The following is a 22,479-nucleotide window of genomic DNA, read 5'->3' on the forward strand; positions in this document are numbered from 1 at the left end:
TTCTACTGCCCAAGTCTGCCGTTGTTGATTCTGCTTGGGAGGAGATGACCAGCCCTCTGAGTGACGCTGATGGACAAGAGGGAGGGTGCAGCTTTCCCATTTGACGATAGAAGACGGACGGACTGTCTTTCGTTGTCAAAAAGGAAAGCCACGTCTATTATTATACACCGTGTGAAATTAGTTTCAATATAGTTCAGGTGTAGTTTGGATGTGCCGTTAGCTAGGTAGGCAACTGTGGTCTTACAGTCCGAAAATACACTTGTCTTATTTTAGTATTTACAGTCCATGCGCTTCTGGATCAATCAATACATTTTCTGACTGATTACAATTCACAACAGGGCTTACGACCTATTGTAACATAATACATGCGTTCATTTAGAAATGTGTCATTTATTCTGGAGTATTTACCCAATTTAAATGCCAACGGTCAGAATGACCGGCACGGCGCGCCGAACAGAAACGTCCCCTTTCCCCCGCCGGTGCCTCCTAGTGCTGTGCTACCACACCGATCAATACCAGACAAAACCAACCAAACAACGCAGCTTGGAGTGTTGCTAGACTCTAATACAGAAGTGTCAAACATACATAAAATGACTAAAACCAAATCGAAACCTGTGTAGAAATAGTGGACCGACATTCATACAGTTTCTTGACTATGTCCAGCTCGCTAACAATCCCTTAAATGAAAGCTAGTCAGGGAGCATTGAAAATTCCAAAAACAATGGATAAAGGACATTTTTATGCTCATTTTGACAGCTAGGAAATATAACTCCATTTCTGTTTGGCCCTCCGAACCTCATCGACTACCCTGCCTGCTCTAATGTTAACCAGGTGGTTTTGGTCACTTCAGTCACACCCATAGCCGTCTCCTTTTATAGACTTATTTAGTCCTAAACAAGGGTTTTGTACTAGGAGTTTTACAAAGGGCAGTGGTGTTGGTTAGTTAGATCTTAAAGGGGTTACATGTGAAATGCAGCCCCCTCTTGGAAACGAGGCGAATTGCAACAACACTTAGCCTGAATTCGAACAACTCTTCGTCCCCCTCCTGGATTTACCCCCCCCTAAAGTTTTGCTCGAGTATCTCTTTTGGTTTTGTACACCAGCTTCAAACAGCTGAAAATACAATATTGTTGGTCATTGAAAAGATATCACAGCGATTTTAGATGGTACAATAGTTCCCTACGCAAGCGTTTGCTTGATTTGTCCCAAACTGATATTCGGCAATTTTAGCAACCAGGGCGTTTTCTACTGCCCAAGTCTGCCGTTGTTGATTCTGCTTGGGAGGAGATGACCAGCCCTCTGAGTGACGCTGATGGACAAGAGGGAGGGTGCAGCTTTCCCATTTGACGATAGAAGACGGACGGACTGTCTTTTGTTGTCAAAAAGGAAGGCTGCATAATCAGAATACGATTTGGTATGGGCCCAAAAACACACACACCATAAAAAGAAAAATGGGGAAACACTATCATTCCACTATTACTGCAGATATTGTATGGACATTTTCAGCAATTACAATGCAAAAAAATCTACATGTAGCTTATGTTAATAGGAAAAGAAAACCGATGACTTTGGTCACTTCAACTCTAGACTAGGTTGGTCCGACACAAACAGGTTTGGCAATAGGATCTTGACAAAGGGTGGTGATGGTTGGAAAAGCGTTGGTGGTGCCTCCCAAAAGCAACAGTAGTCCTGGGAAGGGGATCTCTTGTGAAAACAGTGTGTGGAGGGCTCAGGGCAGCCGGAGGTAGAGGGGACAGCCCTGGGAACTTGCAGTTCAGCTCAGGCCACCATGAAGCAGTGGGGATATAAGAGCGGGATAGGGTTACCAGCCTGGGGGCAGACAATGGGAGAATGTTGTCTGGTATCAATAAACTGCCATTCTGAACAGATTATTGTGTTTGTGTATGTTTTTGAGTGGGATTGTGTTGAGTGTATGTGTTAGATTTGTGTGTACGGGTACATGTGGTGTGTGTGTATACCGTGTGTGTCCTCATCACGTGTATATGTGTGCGTGTGTGTTCTCGCAGGCCAGTGTACGTGTCGGCGGTGCGGCCCCAATCGAAACACATTGTGGTGATCATCGATCACGGTGTGACCATTACAGACACACAGCTCCAGATCGCCAGAGACGCTGCGCTCGTCGTCCTCAGCTCCGTAGACGAACATGACAAGGTGAGGAGCACTCTACGGATTTGATTACCCATCCCTAACTTCCTGCCCTGCCCCAATTCCCCTTCACCCCCCCCCCAATTATCCCCTGACCAAGTCATCCATATTCGTTCTCCTCCCTCTGAAGCGAAGAACTACGTGTGCCCAGTGATGACAATCTTGATCCCAGCAGTTGTCGTGTCTGTTGTTTGAATGCATCTGCGATAAGGCTAAAGTGCGTGTCGGTCTTTTTGTTTCCCTCTCCCCCCAGGTCTCGATCCTGTCCTCAGCCGAGGCCGTGCGGTCCTGTTCTCTGGACCCGTGCTATAAGAGCTACCTGTCTCCTGCCACCAGCGAGACCAAGAGGAAGATGAGCACCTTCGTCAACAACCTCAAGGCTTCCGACAGCCCTACCCTGCATGCACTGGGCTTCCAAAAGGCCTTCCAGCTGCTCCGGAACACCAGCAACATCACCCGCCAACTCACCAGTAAGAACAGGGCGCATTGGGAAATGCGGTCTTTAGCACTGGCCGCTGATGCCGCAGGCTTGTTCTATAGGAGATGGCAATTCGTTATTTTACAACACTTGTGGCAATGTATTTGTAAAAAAAAAAATTGTTGAAATAAATGTGGATTTGTGAGTTGAAGGGTTCATGTGGAAGTGTGTCATTTTAGTTATTTTTTTTGTGCGTGTTCCTGTCAGATACGGACATGGTGATCATGTACCTGTCGTCTGGCATCACGTCCCGAGACGCGTCGGAGCACGAGAAGAGGGAAACCCTGCGCGTGGTCAAAGAGGAGAACCGCCACCTCAACAACTCAGTCATGATCCTGACCTACGCCCTCATGAACGGTAAGGGAACCCTCCACCAACACACGGTCGGTCTGGGGTCAAAATCACCCTCGGGCCCCACGCGCTCGTCTACAGTCAGAAATCACATTGAGATTCGCTCAGTCGAGAGAAAAGAACTGTTTTAAAACCGGAATTCAAAACCCAGTATGTTTTGTAATGTGACTAATGTTGTACCAATCATGATCAGTAGTGGATGTGTTTGTGTCGTGGGTAGTATTGCTGGACCTACCCAGCCACCTGGATGGGGGAGGAGGAAGGTGTGAGAGGGGATGGATGTGTCATATGGGAAGGGGGGGGTGAATGGGGGAAGTGTGGACTGAAGAGGTGCTCAGGAACCTCAAAGGGCTTTTTGTTTTCTGCAGTGTGTCTGTGATGTATCCACCTCCCCCCTTTCTATTGTCCCTCTCTTTTTACCCGTCTCGCCTCCCTCCCCTTCTCCTCATCCTTCAGTCCGCGTCCGACACAGAGAGACCCCTCCACAGGGCATGCATTAGTCTGGAATTAGCACAAATACTTTTTTTCCCCATGAGGAAATTAAAACGAGAGACTGGGAGAGAGGCTCGAGTCTAAAGACTTCAAAGGGAGAGCGTGGTGTGTGTGTGTGTGTGTGACAGTCAAGCGTTGCTTGTTTAAAAGGGTCGGCGATGAAAAGGATTCAGAAATATACAATCATGCTAAGTTGAGTAGCATTGTATCCAGAAAGCTCTTGTTTGTGTACCGCAGGCGATTGTAATCAGTCGATAGAGGTCCAGATGTGAGCGGTTGATTGTTAAAAGGTCAATGGTCTTTTCTCCTACATCAACTCTGCTGTTTGAACTTAGTGCGTGCGTGCGTCGACGAGATGCTAGAGCTAGAAGGGCCAAATGGCTGGAAAGGGAAATCTTGAGGAATGGGTCTGTTACTGCTCTGTTGTCGTCTAATAATACTTTCCAGTCTCTCTTGCCAGATTGCGCATCACGGACCGACTCAATCTCTCGAAAAATTCCCTGCCAGATAAGAAGAAAAAAAAAACAGGACAATGATTTATGCTTTTAACAGTAACCAGTCAAACCAGACACAGATTATTTTCATGGAGTTTACAGAGAACGCCAAACGTTCGTCTCCAACCAAGCTGGCTCTGATGTCCGGTTTGACCCTGCGGTACACACATGCCCGGCTGTATTGACTTGAATCCTTTCACATTCCCATGTGTCTTATCATCTGATCAGACCAGGGCCTTAAGCATAAGGCTTGCCCCCCCCCCTTAATCCAATCGGTGATATGGCTGGCATGCGTTCCACGTTAAACCCTGTCAAATGTGCCCAGTGACAGCTGTCGGGCCAGCCATGTTGGAGAGGTCGTTCTAGTGTGTCCTCTATGATAAAGGAATATGCTGGAGGACTTATGCATGCTTTTCCTACGTTGACGTCAATACATTCAGGAGGATCTCCTCTATGAGGCTGCTTTATGCCCCCAGTGAGAACGATCGCGATGTGTCAGTATATCAATTAATCGTATTGCTTTGAGTCATGAAGCCGCAAAATGATAAACAAAAATCTCTCTCCCCTCCTCCACAGAGGGTGTGACTGGTCTGAAGGAGCTAGCGTTCCTGCGGGACCTGGCAGAGCAGAACTCGCTGAAGTACGGCGTGCCCGACCGCTCGGCGCTGCCGGTGGTGAAGGGAAGCATGATGGTCCTGAACCAGCTCAGTAATCTGGAGACCACCGTGGGACGCTTCTACATCAACCTGCCCAACCGCATGATTGACCTGGCCCGCTTCAGCCTGTCCTACCAGGACGCCATGGGAGACGGTGGGTTAGCAACTGGTCCCAGATCAGTTTGTTTTAGTGGCTCACAGTTAATGTTTGTGACTTGGTCCGGCTTCAGCCAGCCGTACTAGGAGCCCATGGGAGACTGTGGGTTTATATACTGATCCAGGGCCAGTCTTACTGTTAGGGTCATTATGGTTAAAGTTAGAGGGTACAATGATCTGATCCTAAATCAGTGTTAACAAATATATGCTAGACCAGTTCTGCTTTGGCCTGCCCTACCAGGGCCCCATGGGGACTTCCTAACAACTGGTCCTGGGACAGTTTCTGTTAGGTTAAATAAAGAAAATGGCCATTGTAATTAGGTTATAGTTGGGACCTGAAAACTGGTCTGGGACCAGATGTGCTCCTACGTGCGCATAATAGGGCTGCTGATCAGTGTTAAAGAAGGATTTATAAACAGCATCACATTGATTTTCAGCTCTCGGTGATAAATCAGTGCGGTTGTTTAACTACCCGTGTCTTCCACCCTGCAGGTTTCATCATGACGGCGAGCCGGCCATGTTACTTTGGCAACCTGTTGCTAGGCGTGGTGGGAGTAGACGTGAACCTGGCCTACATTCTAGAGGACGTCACCTACCACCAGGATTCCTTAGCCTCCTACACCTTCCTCATAGACAACAAAGGTACCTTACCTATCTCTCTTTCTCTTTCTATTCTACTGACATTTTACTTTGTGTTCTTGTCTTTTATTATTTCTTGTTGTTTTGTCGGGCGACGAATACCATGTGTATCTACGTGTGACTAATAAAACACGAAGCTCTTTCCTGTGTGTGTGTCACAACTTCTGCATAGGCTCAGAGAAACCTGGTATGTAGTTAATACAACTCCTACTGGAGCAATTATTCTCATGGAGAACAGGTTCCATTGGCAAGTCCTGTCTCAGCCCTCTAGTCATCCCAGGACAGAGGGCAGTGGCCCTTCAGAGCCCTGACTGACTGGGAGGTCCAGTAGGAATATGAAAGTGGCGCTGCCACCGGTCTGAGTGAGGCAGGTCAGCAGGCCTGAGAGGGAAAGTCATTAAGTTTACACCCCATTAGGGGAACTACCTGGCTGTGACACACGGCCAGACTGACAAGACCCACTGACAGGCCGTGAGGTGACATCACCACAGCAGGGCAGGGCAGGGCTTTCCAGGGTAACAGTGGTTCTGTTCACACACAGAAAGAGAGAGACTGAGTCAGGGGCAAGAGCTGGAGTTTTGGCTCGCTCCTTCTCTGCCACTCATTTTAGGCTTGCCTTTAGAGAGGCATAGTGTCACCAAAGGCTGCATTTAAGAAGTACATGTTTGCGGATGCTTTTCAAATAAAGGAGGATGTTTCCTTGGCTGGCTAGGGAAGGTTAGGTTTTTGTTAACAATCTGAATGGTTGGCAGTATTGTTAGTGTAATGGGTATGTTGTCAGATGACTGCTTGTTGCAACATGGTACTAATACACTGTCATTTGATGAACAAACCATGATTAATGAAGCTATTAAAGTTGTTAGGTGTGTTCTGACTAATCGGCCACTCAAGTAGACAGAAGGTATACAGTTCAGTGGAGAGTAGAATGACGCTTTAATGTTAATTGACTGTTATAGTGTGGAGGTAATGAGGTCAGAGATGAGTCATTCTCCTCTCTCACCCCCCCATCTCCTTCATCTCTCATTCTCTCCCCTCTCCTTCATCTCTTTCTCTCCCTCCATCTCTCTCCCCCTCTTTCATCTCTCCCCTCTTTCATTCTCTCTCCCTCTCCTTCATCTCTCTCTCCCTCCATCTCTCTCTCCCCCTCTTTCATCTATCTCTCTCTCTCCCCCTCTTTCATCTGTCTCTCTCCCTCCATTTCTCTCTCTCCCCTCATCTCTCTCTCCCTCCATTTCTCTCTCCCCCTCTTTCATCTCTCTCTCCCCCTCTTTCATCTGTCTCTCTCTCTCCCCCTTTTCTTTCGTGTCTGTCTGTCTGTCTGTCTGTCTGAACCTGCTCCCTCCGGCTGGCTGCTAGAAACACACAGGCGTTGAACTGGCACTGGGCCAAGCCGTTTGTTTACCCTCATTAAAGTACAACCCCTCCCCCCCATTCCCTCCTCCCTCGTAAGGGCTCTCACTCATCCATAGCTTACTGTTACTGCTGCTCTGAGCTCACTGGTGCCTGCCTGGAGAATGGTTAGGGACCACAGTAGTAGGGGAGGTTTGGCCTTGCCCTGCCCAGGGAGCAGTAGCCTGCCCCTGGGGTACGGTAGGTTTGGATCCTGTGAAGATCCCCTGACACCGCTGTTGTTCTTGGTTCCCCAGGTTACACCCTGATGCACCCGTCCCTCACACGGCCCTACCTGATGACCGAGCCTCCGCTGCACACGGACATCATCCACTATGAAAACATCCCAGGGTTCCCCGTAGTACGGGACAACATACTCCGGTGAGTTAGGGTGCTGTTTCACCAGTTTTGTGTAGATGCTGGAAACTCGAGGTGGGCTACTAATGTAGTCTGATGCCTTTTCATCCGCTCTCTGTTATTGCAATCTTTATTTACGTATCGCAATCTGAGGCATTTTTGTTGAATGGACTGCAATTCACGCTCGGCGTTATCGTACGAACAGTATTAATTGTTGTTGCTAACGCTAACCCTCCTGCTCCCTGTGTCGCTCCAGTCTGCCCCTGGGCAGTCAGGTGATAGCTGTGCCAACCAACTCCTCTCTGTCCTGGCACACCAACCGGCTCCGAGACCCCAGCAGGGAGGCCTACAACGTCAGCTACGCATGGAAACTGGTACGGTGCACCGCCGTCGCTCACCGGCCGTCTCCGTTTAACTCTGTATATCTCCTCTCTAGAGCCCTCTTTTCTCTTTCTCTCCCCTCTGTCCCTCCCTCTCTCTTTCTTTCTTCTCCCCTCTATCAATAATAGAGCAAGCCAACAATTGCAGTGCTGCGTCTTTGTTTTCCTCCAGCTCCAATTAGCAGAATTTTCATCTTAAAAGTGGCCTTTTAAAAAAGAAACTTGGCCCAAGCATTAGAGGGGCAATTGCAGCGTTATGGACATTACATTTGCCGCGCAAAATCACAACTTTAATGCCTCACAGAATGGACAAACAAAATATAAATGAAACTTTTGATGTCTATAGTAACCCTTGGGCGGAGTGTATACCCAAGAAAGCGTACTTCAAAATTTCGGCATGTTGGAGAAATACAGAAACTAAGAGGGATTATGGATCTTACGTGAAACTGACATGCTTTTTGGGGAGACTGAACATATTAGCAGAAGTCTGTTTAGTTTGTAAGTTGTAGGTCAAAACATGGATAGCCGTTTCGAAGGAAAGGCTTGACTGAACACACAAATGATAAATTTTGAAAATATTATTTCCATTATTACTTTCGAGATTTCTTGATGTAACACATTTGTTGTCATTTGGAATGTTTTTAAAAAATGTCAGCAGAAGGGCATAGTGCCTTACCATTGCATAATTACAGATATTACAGCCTGAATAGTATCCAGTGGGCACAAACTGGTTGAATCAACGTTGTTTCAAGGTCATTTGTCAATGTATTGTGACGTGGCTTCTACGTGGAAAATACATTGGATTTGACAAAAAGGCATCAACGTAAACTGTTTTGAGTGTGAAATTTCAACCACAGGCTTGTCATCATTGTAACCAGGTTCTAAAATTATATTTTTGGTCCACCCAGCCACTGTCAGGTAGATTTTAAAAATCTCCAGCCACTCAAATTGTTTAACAGCCAGAATATTTTCCCCCGCTAAAATTACACTAACAAAACACACAAAAACAGATGAGCATGCTTTGTAATGTTTCTAAAACAATACATGTATTACTAGTAAGAAGTAATGTGGTATTGTTTCATTTCTGAATTTTTTTGTTTTTGTTGCGACCTGAGCCGTTTAACCAAAATATCATAAATGAGAGAAATGTTCACCTGCCCCTTTAAGGGCGGGAGGTTACCTGGTAACACAGCTTGGGAGTCCTGTGCCTGTGAGATGGAGTCTGACTAATAGCTGCGTTGTCTTATCTTCGCTAGCAGTTGAAACTCAAACATTGAAAAACAACCTCGTGTGTGAACAAACAATGTCAATTATCCAAGAAGCACAAGGACAAAGACTTTCATGTCAAGAAAAGTAGACCCAACTGTTATGCCCAGTGCACAGCGCTTCTAAAAACAAATCTTTCAATCAGCTCTTCACGTGCGCACAAGCCCTAGCCAGGCAGTGTTGCAGCTTGAGGTGGGATAGACTAAAGGATTCGTAGTTCTTTGACTTTGTGCGATTCATTTACCGGCTGTGAAACAAAACGGCAGAAATAATTTGAAAACCGCTACTGCGGCGACTATTTCTATTCACAAATGTGAGTGAAATGCACGCACTGTGGAATCCTGACTACTCGCCAACGTGACTGGCTGGTAAAATGGACATTTTACCCCCAATGCCAAAATCTAACCGCGGGTGTTAATTTTAAGCCCTGCTTGTAACCAAAACCTTGTACGAAATATGTTGAATGTGTACCTTTGAAACAACGTCAGATCTTCAACGTCACTTCCGCTATCAGAAAGAAACTATACGCCGGGCAGCAACTCCTTCTGGAGAGTTGATCCATCAACAGCTATTCGTTTGGTCTCCCATCCAGGGTTTAAAACCAGACTTGGTTAGCTTTGTTATTTGTCACTGACTACTACCAATGTGATACCACGAGGATGATTATTGAGAGATCTCTTGTCTAAATACACTGAGTGTACAAAACGTTAAGAACACCTTCCTAATATTGTGTTGCATCCCGAGTCACGTTTTTATTTATTTCCCAAGCTAAAGCAGATGTACAGCAGATGTCATACAGCAGGTTTTTAATGGACGAAAGAGTTGCCTGCTTCGTGTTTTCATTTTTGCCGTTGAAAAATATCGCGGTACTGGTATCGCCACAGCCCTAGTCGAAGTTCTGTGGAGATCTTCACAAATAATTTAATAATCTGTGCAGAATCTCGAACAGCATTGATCACTTGCACTATGTACTTTTTAATGTCATCTCAACTGCAATCCAGGTCATTTGGTTGTGCTATTAGATGAAAAACAGTGGTAACACATTAAGTTGTATGAATACAAAATGGCTGACATTAGATTCCCATTTGATCTTTTTTGTGCTTTTAAATGGCTGAAAGCGCAGTGGTAAGACACTTAGATGACCACTAAACAAGCAATCAGACGTTGGTTTTCCGTTGGAATTTGGTTATGCTTTTAGACGGTTGAAATCCTAGTGTGATAACACATTAGGAATTCAACAAACTTCTGGCTGTCTTTTTGAGCGAATAAAGGTTGAAATCTCATTGAACAACTCAAACAAATATTAGCAAAATGTCCACGTTGAAATGTGGTGTGACCAGTGGAGTACAAGACCAAGACCCCCCCCCTTGTTATGTATATCAAAATGAACCTTTACCAGTTGAATGTAGACGCAAATATAATATATGAATATATTAAACATTTTATGAAATATTGTATGAAAAAATATATATATATATAATGCAACGATATACATGTGCCTATACTGCCGATCCACTTTTCTGGACACTGGATTTTAAAACGACACTCGGACTACTTACAGAAACACTTCTCTTTCCATCTAAAGAAAACAGTGCCGTATATGAGAGATGCATTTCAGTGTATATTTCCAAGAGAATCTTAGCTAGAACACATCATTTTCAAGAGATCAACAATTGCTTCAGTAAAAGTACGAGGAATACATCTCAGAACAAGCACACAAAATGTGGTGAAGGCACAAGCTTCTGAAGCTAAGATGTGATCCGTCACGTCCACAACCGTTATGGATGTTAAGGGCGCCAGAATGCCGGGAAAAAAATGATACTGACAATGAAAAGGAAAAAACGAATTATAGAGCATAAAACCTTGATCAAAGTTAGGTGACGTCTGACGGTAAACACACTTGAGGAGAAACCGGACAGGAGTAGGAGTGTAATGTCACTGAGTTCTGGAGTTTCTAAACCACAAGTTCGGATCAGTCGTATCTTATCAATGGATTGTACAAATCTCATAGGAAAATATATGTATTTTAATTTTAATTTTTTATTTAACTAGGCAAGTCAGTTAAGAACAAGTTCTTATTTACAATGGCGGCCGGGGAACGGTGGGTTAACTGCCTTGTTCAGGGGCAGAAACACAGATTTATACCTTGTCAGCTCGGGGATTCGATCCAGCAACCTACCGGTTAGTGGCCCAACGCTCTAACCACTAGACTACCAAGCTGTGCCTCTGCTCTGTACATCTCTATTCTAAGTCGAAGCTCCTACATAAAACGGCCATCCTGTTCTCCCTCCACCACTCTCCGTCCCACCCAGTGTCTATATTATACTGCTGTGTCTGTGCACCAGGGATGGCCCCGTTAACACACAAACCCCTTCCGCTCCTCTCCCCAGGTCCAGGACACATCGTTCATCCTGTGCATAGTGTACGTCCAGCCAGAGATCCCAGTGAAACACCTGAAGAACCTGAACACTGCTCCCAGCTCCAAGCTGCTCTATCACCGCCTAGACCTGCTGGGACAACCCTCCTCCTGTCTGCACTTCAAACAGCTGGCCACCGTCGGTAAGAACCAAAGCTAAGGCCGTACAGTCGATGACCGGGGCAGAGGAACCCAGGCTAGAGGCAGAGGTTGCGTTTGAAAGACGATGCCGGGGGCCGTTTTTAGTGTTCTTTGTCTCAGAGCTTGCTATGTTTGTAGAACTGTAAGTCGTTATTCATTTTTGTCTCTCTCTCTCTGTGTGTGTCTCTCTCTCTGTGTGTGTCTCTCTCTCTGTGTGTGTCTCTCTCTCTGTGTGTGTCTCTCTCTCTGTGTGTGTCTCTCTCTGTGTGTCTCTCTCTCTCTGTGTGTCTCTCTCTCTCTGTGTGTCTCTCTCTCTCTGTGTGTCTCTCTCTCTCTCTGTGTGTCTCTCTCTCTCTCTGTGTCTCTCTCTCTCTCTGTGTCTCTCTCTCTCTGTGTGTGTCTCTCAGAGAGCCCTACGGTGATGCTGTCTGCAGGGAGTTTCTCCTCTCCCTACGAGCACCTCAGTCAGCCAGAGACCAAACGCATGGTGGAACACTACACAGCCTACCTCAGTGACAACACACGCCTCATAGCCAACCCTGGCCTTAAGGTACACACACACACCAAGTTATGTAAAGGTATTGGTAAATGGGGGAAACAGTAAAGTTCCTGTCAATATGCTAGTCGTTTAACAGTAGGGACCGTCGTAGAGAGATGCGGCGTCAGTATCGAGACGCCATCAAACAGTCATCTTCCTGAAAGACTCGTGAGCCAACGCACACTAGCGAAAGCCACCAAAAGAAAGGAAATGAACTGCCGCCCAAGTCTCTTTCTTACACTTCCTTCTGTGTCTTTAAGGAGAAGCTGGAGAAAAGCTCCATGTTTTTGGCATGTGCATAGCGTTCTCAGCCCCTCTCTGTACGGGGTGGGGGAGAGACTCTTGGTGAAGGGTGAGGGGGGGGGAGAGTATCTGAGATCCTGAGCTGGGCTTAAAGAGAGAGCTCGGCTCCTCTCCTCTTCCCAGGCCCATCTAAACGAAACCCTGCCATGTCCCTCTTTGTCCCCCCTGCAGTCGTCGGTCAGGAACGAGGTGATGGCGACCAGTCACGTCACAGATGAATGGATGACACTCATGGAGATGAGTAGCCTCAACTGCTACATTGTGCGCCGTTACATAGCAACGCCCAATGGGGTGCTGCGGATTTACCCCGGCTCGCTAATGGACAAAGCCTTCGACCCAACCCGGAGACAATGGTGAGGTTTATTTAGGGGGGGCTGCTTTGAAATAGTTCCAGACTCCTAGAGAGGGATAGAAAGTTATGTCCTACTGCACAGTGTTTTGGCCCGACTTAGCACATAACTTTCTCTGTTTTCAGTTAGAATGATTGAATTTGTATGGAAAAGTTTGAATCTACTGAAACCCTGCGTGACACTTTTCATTTTGCACGGCAGTTGTAGAGCAGGCCGTTTATATATTGTCACCCTGGAATGTTCCGGTAGGAATGTTTGTCAGTCAACTTTTCTTCCCCTCTTTATTTTCCCCCGTCTTTAGTTAGTACGGTACCCACCATGTATCGTCGTGGAATTAGCATGTCGCATCAACTTGTTTGTTTTGCCCTGACCCTGCCCGCCAACCTCCTTAACTGACCTTTGACCCATACAGGCACCAGCACGCTGTAGCCAACCCAGGCCTCATCACCTTAACTGACCTTTGACCCATACAGGTACCAGCACGCTGTAGCCAACCCAGGCCTCATCACCTTCACTGACCTTTGACCCATACAGGTACCAGCACGCTGTAGCCAACCCAGTCCTCATCACCTTCACTGACCTTTGACCCATACAGGTACCAGCACGCTGTAGCCAACCCAGGCCTCATCACCTTCACTGACCTTTGACCCATACAGGTACCAGCACGCTGTAGCCAACCCCGGCCTCATCACCTTCACTGACCTTTGACCCATACAGGTACCAGCATGCTGTAGCCAACCCCGGCCTCATCACCTTCACTGACCTTTGACCCATACAGGTACCAGCACGCTGTAGCCAACCCAGGCCTCATCACCTTCACTGACCTTTGACCCATACAGGTACCAGCACGCTGTAGCCAACCCAGTCCTCATCACCTTCACTGACCTTTGACCCATACAGGTACCAGCACGCTGTAGCCAACCCAGTCCTCATCACCTTCACTGACCTTTGACCCATACAGGTACCAGCATGCTGTAGCCAACCCAGTCCTCATCACCTTCACTGACCTTTGACCCATACAGGTACCAGCACGCTGTAGCCAACCCCGGCCTCATCACCTTCACTGACCTTTGACCCATACAGGTACCAGCACGCTGTAGCCAACCCCGGCCTCATCACCTTCACTGACCTTTGACCCATACAGGTACCAGCACGCTGTAGCCAACCCAGGCCTCATCACCTTCACTGGGCCTTACCTGGATGTGGGCGGGGCTGGCTACGTGGTCACCATCAGCCACACCATCCACGCCTCAAGGTACTTTGTTTTGGGCCCTTGAAAGAATTACACGATACGGTGAAAATAGCACGTCGGCATTTCAAGCAGTACAAGTGACCTGCGCATAAAGACGCAGTGTGAAATGGCTGCCAGAGACTGAAGTTTTATCCGTTCATCTGCATGTGTAGTGTAGTTACTGTGTAATCTCAGTGGAGGCTGTAGACTGGAGGCGATCGCAGGCAACTGTAATGCTAACACAGGCTGCATATTAAGATGTGTATTTATATTCTGTTTATCTTTAAGGCACACACACACACACAGCTCTGATAATGCAGGCTCAGTGTGTGTTTGTGTGTAGGCGTGTGTGTGTGCGCGTGAGCACGTGTTTGGGGGCACAGGAGGTTGGCATCACCTTAATTGGGGAGGCCGGGCTCACGGTAATGGCTAGGGGCGGAATAGGTGGAATGGTATCAAACACATTCGCACCGTCCCAGACACATCGTGAGCCGTCCTCCACTCAGCAGCCTTCACTGGTTTGGGGGGGGGGTAGGTTTGCATCCACAAGCAGGGAAGGTAGGTAGAGAATATGAAATGTGTAGCTTTTTTTAATAATTGTTCTCTCCTCTCCGGTCTCTCGGTGCAGTTCTCAGATGGCCTCAGGGTATGCGGTAGCCGTGATGGGCATAGACTTCACCCTGCGTTACTTGTACAAGGTTCTGCTGGACCTGCTACCCATCTGCAATCAGGACAAGGGCAACAAGATCCGGTACGTCATTCTTTGAGGGCTCCTTCTCTCCCGTCGTTAAAGGTTTGCGGATATGCCTGATAGGGTTGCTGAGGGATGACCCACTGGTGTTTGTGTTTTTTAAAGACTCTGAATCAAGCGAATCTGATTCGAATGGCACAGTTACTTAGTTCGGCAGGATCCCAGCATGCCCTCTGCTCAGTGGGAGAAACCATATGAAGAGACTGGCGGAAGTTCTCTGTTGTGGTCCAGAAATAAACTCTGTGCTGGTTAGAAGAGGCGGAGAGGGAGAAATGGAGACAAAAGGAGATAAGCTGATTATAATTGCATTCCAGAGACATCCTGTTACGTTAGATGCTGCTGCTGCATTCTCTCCCTCTCTCATTCTCTTTCCAGTCTCTTTCCCTCTCCCTTCTTTCCTTTCCCTCCCCGCCTCGCTCTCCTTCTCCCTCCCTCTCTCTCCCCCCATCCTCCCTCTTTCTCTACCCCTCTCTCTCTCTCTCCGAGAGTCTTGGTGTTCAGTGGTTCATGTTTAACAGGATTAACCCAGGGTAAGAGGACTGGGGTCTGGCTGGGGTTGAATGGGTTTGGATCAGGCAATATGGGGTAATTTAGGGCTCAGAGGGACTTGGTTGGGGTTGATTTGTGTTTGGCTCAGGCAGGATGGGGTAATATGGGGCTCAGGAGGACAATAGAATGAGCTGAGCTGGAGTCTGGCTCATGTGGCGCTCTTTTACCCCCAGACCCTGCTCTCTCTCCCTCGGAACACCCCCCCCCTCTCTCTTCTGACTTAACACTGTTCTCTCTCTACCACCCCTCTCTCTTCTGATTTAACACTGCTCTCTCTGCCTTCCACTCTGAGCTCTGGGTTCTATTGTGTTGAAGTCAGATGGGTTTCAGTGGGCATGTGTTCACGTTTTTTGGCTCAAGGGCATTAAGTCAAATTCATTGGACTGTTCAGTAAAAGGAATGGTACTTGACCTGGAGTCTCTCTCTCTCTGTGTGTGTTTAGGTGTTTCATCATGGAGGACAGGGGTTACCTGGTGGCCCACCCCACCCTCATCGACCCTAAAGGCCACGCCCCCGCCGAACAGCAGCACATCACCCATAAGGAACCGCTGGTGGCCAACGACATCTTGAACCACCCCAACTTTGTCAAGAAGAACCTCTGCAACAGCTTCAGTGATCGTACAGTCCAGCGCTTCTACAAGTTCAACAGCAGTATCATTGTAAGTTGGATGGGTTACGATGCGGTCACTGAGATTAGGTTGCGACACAAACGAGAGAGTGCGTGCCCAATTCGACTGCTAGATAGATGCACCACTTTGTCCGGGCTGTTTAGTCTAACGTGTGTAATATTTATCAGTATCATAGCCCCACCAAGTGGTGGGAAATAATATAGCAGCCTCACTGTTGCTTACTCAGAAGAGCAGCAAAATACTGTAGACCCTTGGTGCTTTCCTAGTAAGAGCCATTTGATAAACCATAGTATAGTAGCACATCTTCTTTCTCTCACTGTATCCATCGCCTTTACTCAGGGTGACCTGACAAACCTTGTCCACGGGAGCCACTGCTCCAAGTACCGTCTGACCCGTATCCCAGGGACCAACGCTTTCGCTGGCATCGTCAACGAGACGTGCGATTCGCTGGCTTTCTGTGCCTGCAGCACCGTGGACCGCCTCTGTCTCAACTGTCACAGGTCAGACACGGTCACAGAACACACAGAGTTGCAGAGGAGATGAGCTGCGATGGCTTTCTTATTACTAAATGAGTGATTTATCTGTGTAAACAGTTGTATGAACAGGGTTAAATAGTGTGCGTTACATTATTTAAACTATTGTTTTTTTTTAATCATCTCTGTAGATAATGTAATTATTTTTGAAAACATTTTTAAGTGTGTATGACTTTTGCTGCAGGATGGAGCAGAATGAGTGCGAGTGTCCATGTGAGTGCCCCCTGGAGGTCAATGAATGTACTGGCAACCTTAGCTATGCTGAAAACAGGTGAGTGCTAGGATCCATAATTATGGTTCTGTATTAAGTAGCCTACCATCAACAACAGTTACAGTCCTGCATGTCTGTTTGTCATAATAATCAAATAGCTGTGATGATTGCTCAGGTACCCCAATGGTGGAACAAGCTTCCCCCTAATGTCAGGACCCATCCGAAAACATCTGAAAACCTACCCCTTCAGAGTGTCTCTCTCTCCAAAAAACAATTGTATTTTGGTCAGTGCTATCCTGGGTCCTTGGGACGTCCCTACCCTAAACCCTTACCTAACCATTTCCCCTGACCATTTTACATGTCAACTTCAATGGGGTAAGGATATTCCAAGGATCCCAGATAGCATGGACCCTTGTCTTTTCCTGCTTGCACTGACTTTGCTGATAACTACTTTTACTGAGGAAAAATGTGCTTGCAGTGACGGTGATATGTGGTTATCTCACCTAGCTATCTTAAGATGGATGCACTTAACTGTACGTTGTTCTGTATATACGGTACATTCGGAAAGTATTCAGACCCCTTGACTTTTTCGACATTTTGTTACGTTTACAGCTTTATTAAAAAACATATTCCCCTCATCAATCTACACACGATACCCCAAAATGACAAGCCAAAAACAGGTTTTACATTTTTTGGGGAAATGTATATAAAAAAATATATATATTTAATATCCCATTTACATAAGTATTCAGACCCTTTACTCAGTGCTTTGTTGAAAGACCTTTGGAAGTGATTACAGCCTCGGGTCTTCTTTGGTATGACGCTATATGCTTGGCACACCTGTATTTGGGGAGTTTCTCCCATTCCTCTCTGCAGATCCTCTCAAGCTCTGTCAGGTTGGATGGGGACCTGAGCACCCTGGAGCAGGTGTTCATCAAGGATCTCTGTACTTTGCGCCGTTAATCTTTGCCTCGATCCTGACTAGTCTCCCAGTCCCTGCCGGTGAAAAACATCCCCACAGCATGATGCCACCACCACCACCATGCTTCACCATAGGGATGGTGCCAGGTTTCTTCCAGACGTGACGCTTGGCATTCAGGCCAAAGAGTTACATTTCAGTTTCATCAGAACAGAGGAAGTTGTTTCTCATGGTCTGAGTCCTTTAGGTGCCTTTTGACAAACTCCAAGCGGGCTGTTGTGCCTTTTATTGAGGAGAGGCTTCCGTCTGGCCACTCTACCATAAAGGCCTGATTGGTGGAGTGCTGCAAAGGTGGTTGTCCTTCTGAAAGATTCTTCCATCTCCACAGAGGAACTCTAGAGCTCTGTCCGTGTGACCATCGGGTTCTTGGTCATCTCCCTGACCAAGGCCCTTCTCCCCCGATTGCTCAGTTTGGCCGTGCGGCCAGCTCTAAGAAGAGTCTTGGTGGTTCTAAACTTCTTCCATCTAAGAATGATGGAGGCCACTGTTCTTGGGGACCTTCAATGCTGCAGCATTTTTTTTTTGGCCCCCTTCCACAGATCTGTGCCTTGACACAATCCTGTCTCTGAGCTCTACGGACAATTCCTTCGACCTCATGGCTTGGTTTTTGCTCTCACATGTACTGTCAACTGTGGGACCTTATATAGACAGGTGTGTGCCTTTCCAAATCATGTCCAACCAATTGCATTTACCACAGGTGGACTCCAATCAAGGATTATTTTTTTGTTGTACTTTTACCCTTTTTTTTCTCCCCAATTTCTTGATATCCAATTGGTAGTTAGTCTTGTCCCATCGCTGCAACTCCCATATGGACTCGGGAGAGGCGATGGTCGAGAGCCATACGTCCTCCGAAACACAAACCTGCCAAGCCGCACTCCGTCTTGACACACTGCTCGCTTAACCCGGAAGCCAGCCGCCCCAATGTGTCGAAAGGAAACGCCATGCAACTGGCAAACGGGGTCAGCTTGCAGGCGTCCGGCCCGCCACAAGGAGTCGCTAGAGCACGATGGGATAAGGAAATCCCGGCCGGCCAAACCCCTAACCCGGACGACACTGGACCAATTGTGCACCGCCTCATCGGTCTCCCGGTCACAGCCGGCTGTTACACAGCCTGGGAACGAAGCAAGCACTGCGATACAGTGCCTTCGACCGATGCGCCTCTCTGGAGGCCAGATTCCAATCAAGTTGCAGAAACATCTCAAGGATGATCAATGGAAACAGGATGCACCAGAGCTCAATTTCGAGTCTCATTGCGAAGGGTCTGAATACATAAGTAAATAAGGTAATTCCTGTTTTCACTTTGTCATTATGGTATATTGTGTGTATTTTGCTGGAAAAAAAAGAATATTTAATCCATTTTTAGAATAAGGCTGTAACGTAACAAACAGTGGGGAAAGTCAAGGGGTCTGAATACTTTCCCGGAGGCACTGTTAAGCATCTGTTATATGACTAAATGTAATACACACACCGAGACGCCAGTCTTCAGGCAACCATTTCACTGTGTCTGCATCATTCCACTGACATACTCTACATCTGGCTGGCGGGGGCTTTTTTTGGGAAAAGAAATGGAGGAATGTGTGGTGGACAGAGGGGGTGCGTAGTCGAGATCATCCACAAAGCTGTCGTTCTGCGGACAGTCCGGCATTCATGTGTCGTGTTCCCTCTTTTGACCTTCGCTCTATAATGCTAGTTTCTCCCTCAGTTGAGCCGTTGAAAGCTGTAACCTAAATGATCATTGAACCGTCCATTATCCCTTTTTGTCGTTTCCGTTCACGGATTGAACTGTTTTGACCACGCCGTTTCTCGACTTCCTTAGCTTGACTGCCGGTGCCAGGTGGCTCTCATTATCTGGCTTGTAATTGCCGCTGTTTGACCGCGTGGTCGCCGGCCGTACGTTTCTGGCCTGCGACCGTGTGGTCTGACCACGTGTGGTTGTTCTTTAGGAACCCCAGCTGCGAGGTGCACCAGGAGCCCCTGTCTCTGACGGTGATGGACTCCAGTCTGCAGGACACCCTGCCCCAGTGTATCAACACCCGCTGCAGCCAGCGCTTCACCAGCAGGTAGAGCACACGGAGGGGTTTAACACTCTATTTGGGTAGTCCATCTGTAGATGCTCTACAGACCATCCGTAACGTTTCAACTAACGATCTACTAATCCTAAACTTAACCTTTACCCTAGCCCTTATTTTTTTAAACCTTACCTTAAACCTAACCCTAACCTTAGCAAGCAGTTGCTTATCAACATATAGTCTGTTGATAGTATGACCGTATTGTAGAACATCTACCGATGGACTATCCCAAAGGAAGTGTGACCCATTACAGCCCACATCACCAACCTGGGGGAACGGCAGGGGGAGGAAATACTGTACCGGAGAATAAAGTCTTTCATTTAGGCCTCACCTTCTGTCATCTGTCGGTACATAGATGGATTAAATCATGTAGTGACGCTGATTTTAGAAGAGCAACGTTTCAGATTACAATTCATTTCCAAAAATAGATTTGCTGAGATTAACTGTGAAGGAAATCCCTTGCACATCATAGACTTTATTAACTCTGACCTTTACTCTGTGATCCTCAGTGACTGTTTTGGCGTGCTGGACTGTGAGTGGTGCATGGTGGACAGTGATGGGAAGACCCACCTGGACAAGCCTTACTGTGCCCTGCAGAAAGAGTGCTTCGGGGGCATCGTGGGGGCCAAGAGCCCTTACATGGACGGCATGGGGATGCTGGGTGAGTTTACACACAACCTTGCTGTCACGAGGTCATGCAAACAGAATGAGCTAGTGGGATAGACTTTGTGGAATGATGTTTGACTTCACACAGCTCTGTGATAATCCTCCAAGAATAATATTTCGGTAACTTTAAGGCTCGGACACACCGGTAGAGTTGTTGAGCGTCTTTCAGCCTATAGTACTTGGCACCTCTGAACAAAGCGCCGGAGGTCATTTGAAAACCTATTCTACATGTAGAAATGGGCGGACATGGCGGGTGGTCCCTATAACGCACCACGCTGACAGCAAGTGAACGGCGAATGAACGGCCCGTACTGTGCAGACCGACAATCGGTCCGTTGAGTTTTCTCCTGTTATAGATATAATGTAACCCTTCCCCCCCCCTCCCTCCCTCTCCCCTCCAGATGAAGAGGTAGTGTCTCTGAACATGATGAAGAGTGCCCCGGTTGGGCCGGTTGCCGGGGGTATTATGGGCTGTATCATGGTGCTCGTGTTGGCTGTCTACGCCTACAGACACCAGATCCACCGACGCTCACATCAACACATGTCCCCTCTGGCTGCACAGGGTAAGACACCGTGACATACTTAGGATGACCGTCACCCAGAAACTGACTATGTAAATGCAGCTAGTCGCCTTTTTGATTTAGGTTTGATTCAAGTCTCACGCATAGGAAATGTTATTGACATTCAAGACCACTTTGTGATTTGTCTAAGTCTGCAATGAATGTACTCCCAACTCGAAGACAGTTATTGCTCCAATGTTGTCTGAGTGTCTTAGGTCTTAGTGTTGCTAGAGAAAGCTGCTACGGCTGCCGTGGGAATGATGTAAAGTGAACGGCTGACCTTTCTAGACGCCGCAACGTAGAGCCTCTTCTTAATGGTAGTATTACTCATTATTAACACTGGCTAAAGAGAATCCATCGCTCTCTCCCTCCTCCCTACAGAGATGTCCGTCAGGATGTCTAACCTGGATAATGAGAGAGACGAGAGAGACGAGGACAGCCATGAAGACAGGGGGATCAGTAAGTACGCCATATACACTGAGGGGACAGAACGTTAGGAACGCCTTCCTAATATTGAGTTGCACCCCCTTTGGCCCTCGGAACAGCTTCAATTCGTCGGGGCGTGAACTCGACAAGGTGTCGAAAGAGTTCCGTAGGGATGCTGGCCCATGTTGACTCCAATGCTTCCCACAGTTGTCAAGTTGGCTGGATGTCCTTTGGGTGGTGGACCATTCTTGATACACACGGGTAACTGTTGAGTGTGAAAAACCCAGCAGCATTGCAGTTTTTGACAGGCGCCTGGCACCTACTACCATACCTCGTTCAAAGGCACTTAAATCTTTTTTCTTGCCCATTCACCCTCTGAATGGCACACAATCCGTGTTGCATTTGTCTCAAGGCTTAGAAATCATTCTTTAACCTGTCTCCTCCCCTTCATCTACACTGATTTTGAAGTGGATTTTGCAAGTGACCTCAATAAGGGATCATGGCTTTCACCTGGTCAGTTTATGTCCTAATGTTTTGTGCACTCGGTGTGCTTTACTTCACCAATGGGTTCCATTAATAATAAAAGTGTTCTGTAAGGTTGTGAGCCGTTGCAATCCTGAAAGCAACTCTTGGTGCACTCGTTAAAGGCACAATCCTTGATTAGTTTCTCGCTCGAAATGACCGCTGAACAGCTAATAAATATTGCACCTCTAACTTGATTTGACCTTGTGTTCGCTAACCTTTGCCCTTGAGTTGACCTGGATTGTTGTCTTGTTGTTCCTCGTCTTCCAGTCAGTAACACCCGGTTCATCGCGGCGGTGATCGAGAGACACACCCACAGCCCTGAACGCAGGAGGAGGTACTGGGGACGGTCAGGGACGGAGAGTGACCACGGTAAGACCACAAGATGACCACAGAGGAAACGGGGCACTGTACTCCCCTTAAAATCACACACATTTCTGGTTAAACAGGGAGAAGAGTGGTGTAACTCTGGAAACCCACATAACAGATAGCACATGCTGCCTTTGTTGTTCCCTCGCTTCTCCTCTGGAGACGAGTCTCTTTCGAGGCAGCGCCGGTTGTGTAACCACTGATCAGAGAGGGAAGTGAAGGAGGGAGAAGTGAAGGCGAGGCAGTTGAGAAATGGAGAGAGTGTGTAAGAAAGGGGGTGGAAGTGCTTCAGGGCAAACGGCAAAGTGTTAAAAAGTTGTTTTTCCTCGGCTCAGTCGAAGATGTCCTCCCACAGTCCACGCTCTCACACAGCTGAAGGGTCTCTGTACACGCTGAACTCACTCACTCACTCA

General features: G+C 47.3%; 1 protein-coding gene across 1 annotated transcript in view; it reads left to right on the plus strand.

Annotated features, from left to right (window-relative positions):
* The window catches only part of LOC106584031 (VWFA and cache domain-containing protein 1), a 79,981-nt gene that overhangs the window by 53,483 nt on the left and 4,019 nt on the right, over positions 1-22,479 (plus strand). Inside the window, exons 6-25 of the mRNA XM_014168821.2 lie at positions 2,028-2,172; positions 2,420-2,636; positions 2,852-3,001; positions 4,558-4,791; positions 5,286-5,435; positions 7,079-7,202; positions 7,435-7,552; positions 11,215-11,383; positions 11,789-11,931; positions 12,394-12,575; positions 13,717-13,827; positions 14,432-14,554; positions 15,546-15,762; positions 16,072-16,232; positions 16,450-16,536; positions 19,399-19,515; positions 20,034-20,185; positions 20,591-20,752; positions 21,131-21,208; positions 21,968-22,069. Coding sequence (XP_014024296.1) covers positions 2,028-2,172; positions 2,420-2,636; positions 2,852-3,001; positions 4,558-4,791; positions 5,286-5,435; positions 7,079-7,202; positions 7,435-7,552; positions 11,215-11,383; positions 11,789-11,931; positions 12,394-12,575; positions 13,717-13,827; positions 14,432-14,554; positions 15,546-15,762; positions 16,072-16,232; positions 16,450-16,536; positions 19,399-19,515; positions 20,034-20,185; positions 20,591-20,752; positions 21,131-21,208; positions 21,968-22,069 — 2,942 coding nt within the window. The remainder of the gene's footprint in view (positions 1-2,027; positions 2,173-2,419; positions 2,637-2,851; positions 3,002-4,557; positions 4,792-5,285; positions 5,436-7,078; positions 7,203-7,434; positions 7,553-11,214; positions 11,384-11,788; positions 11,932-12,393; positions 12,576-13,716; positions 13,828-14,431; positions 14,555-15,545; positions 15,763-16,071; positions 16,233-16,449; positions 16,537-19,398; positions 19,516-20,033; positions 20,186-20,590; positions 20,753-21,130; positions 21,209-21,967; positions 22,070-22,479) is intronic.

Source organism: Salmo salar, chromosome ssa23 (genome assembly GCF_905237065.1).
Source record: "Salmo salar chromosome ssa23, Ssal_v3.1, whole genome shotgun sequence".
NCBI classification, from domain to species: domain Eukaryota; kingdom Metazoa; phylum Chordata; class Actinopteri; order Salmoniformes; family Salmonidae; genus Salmo; species Salmo salar.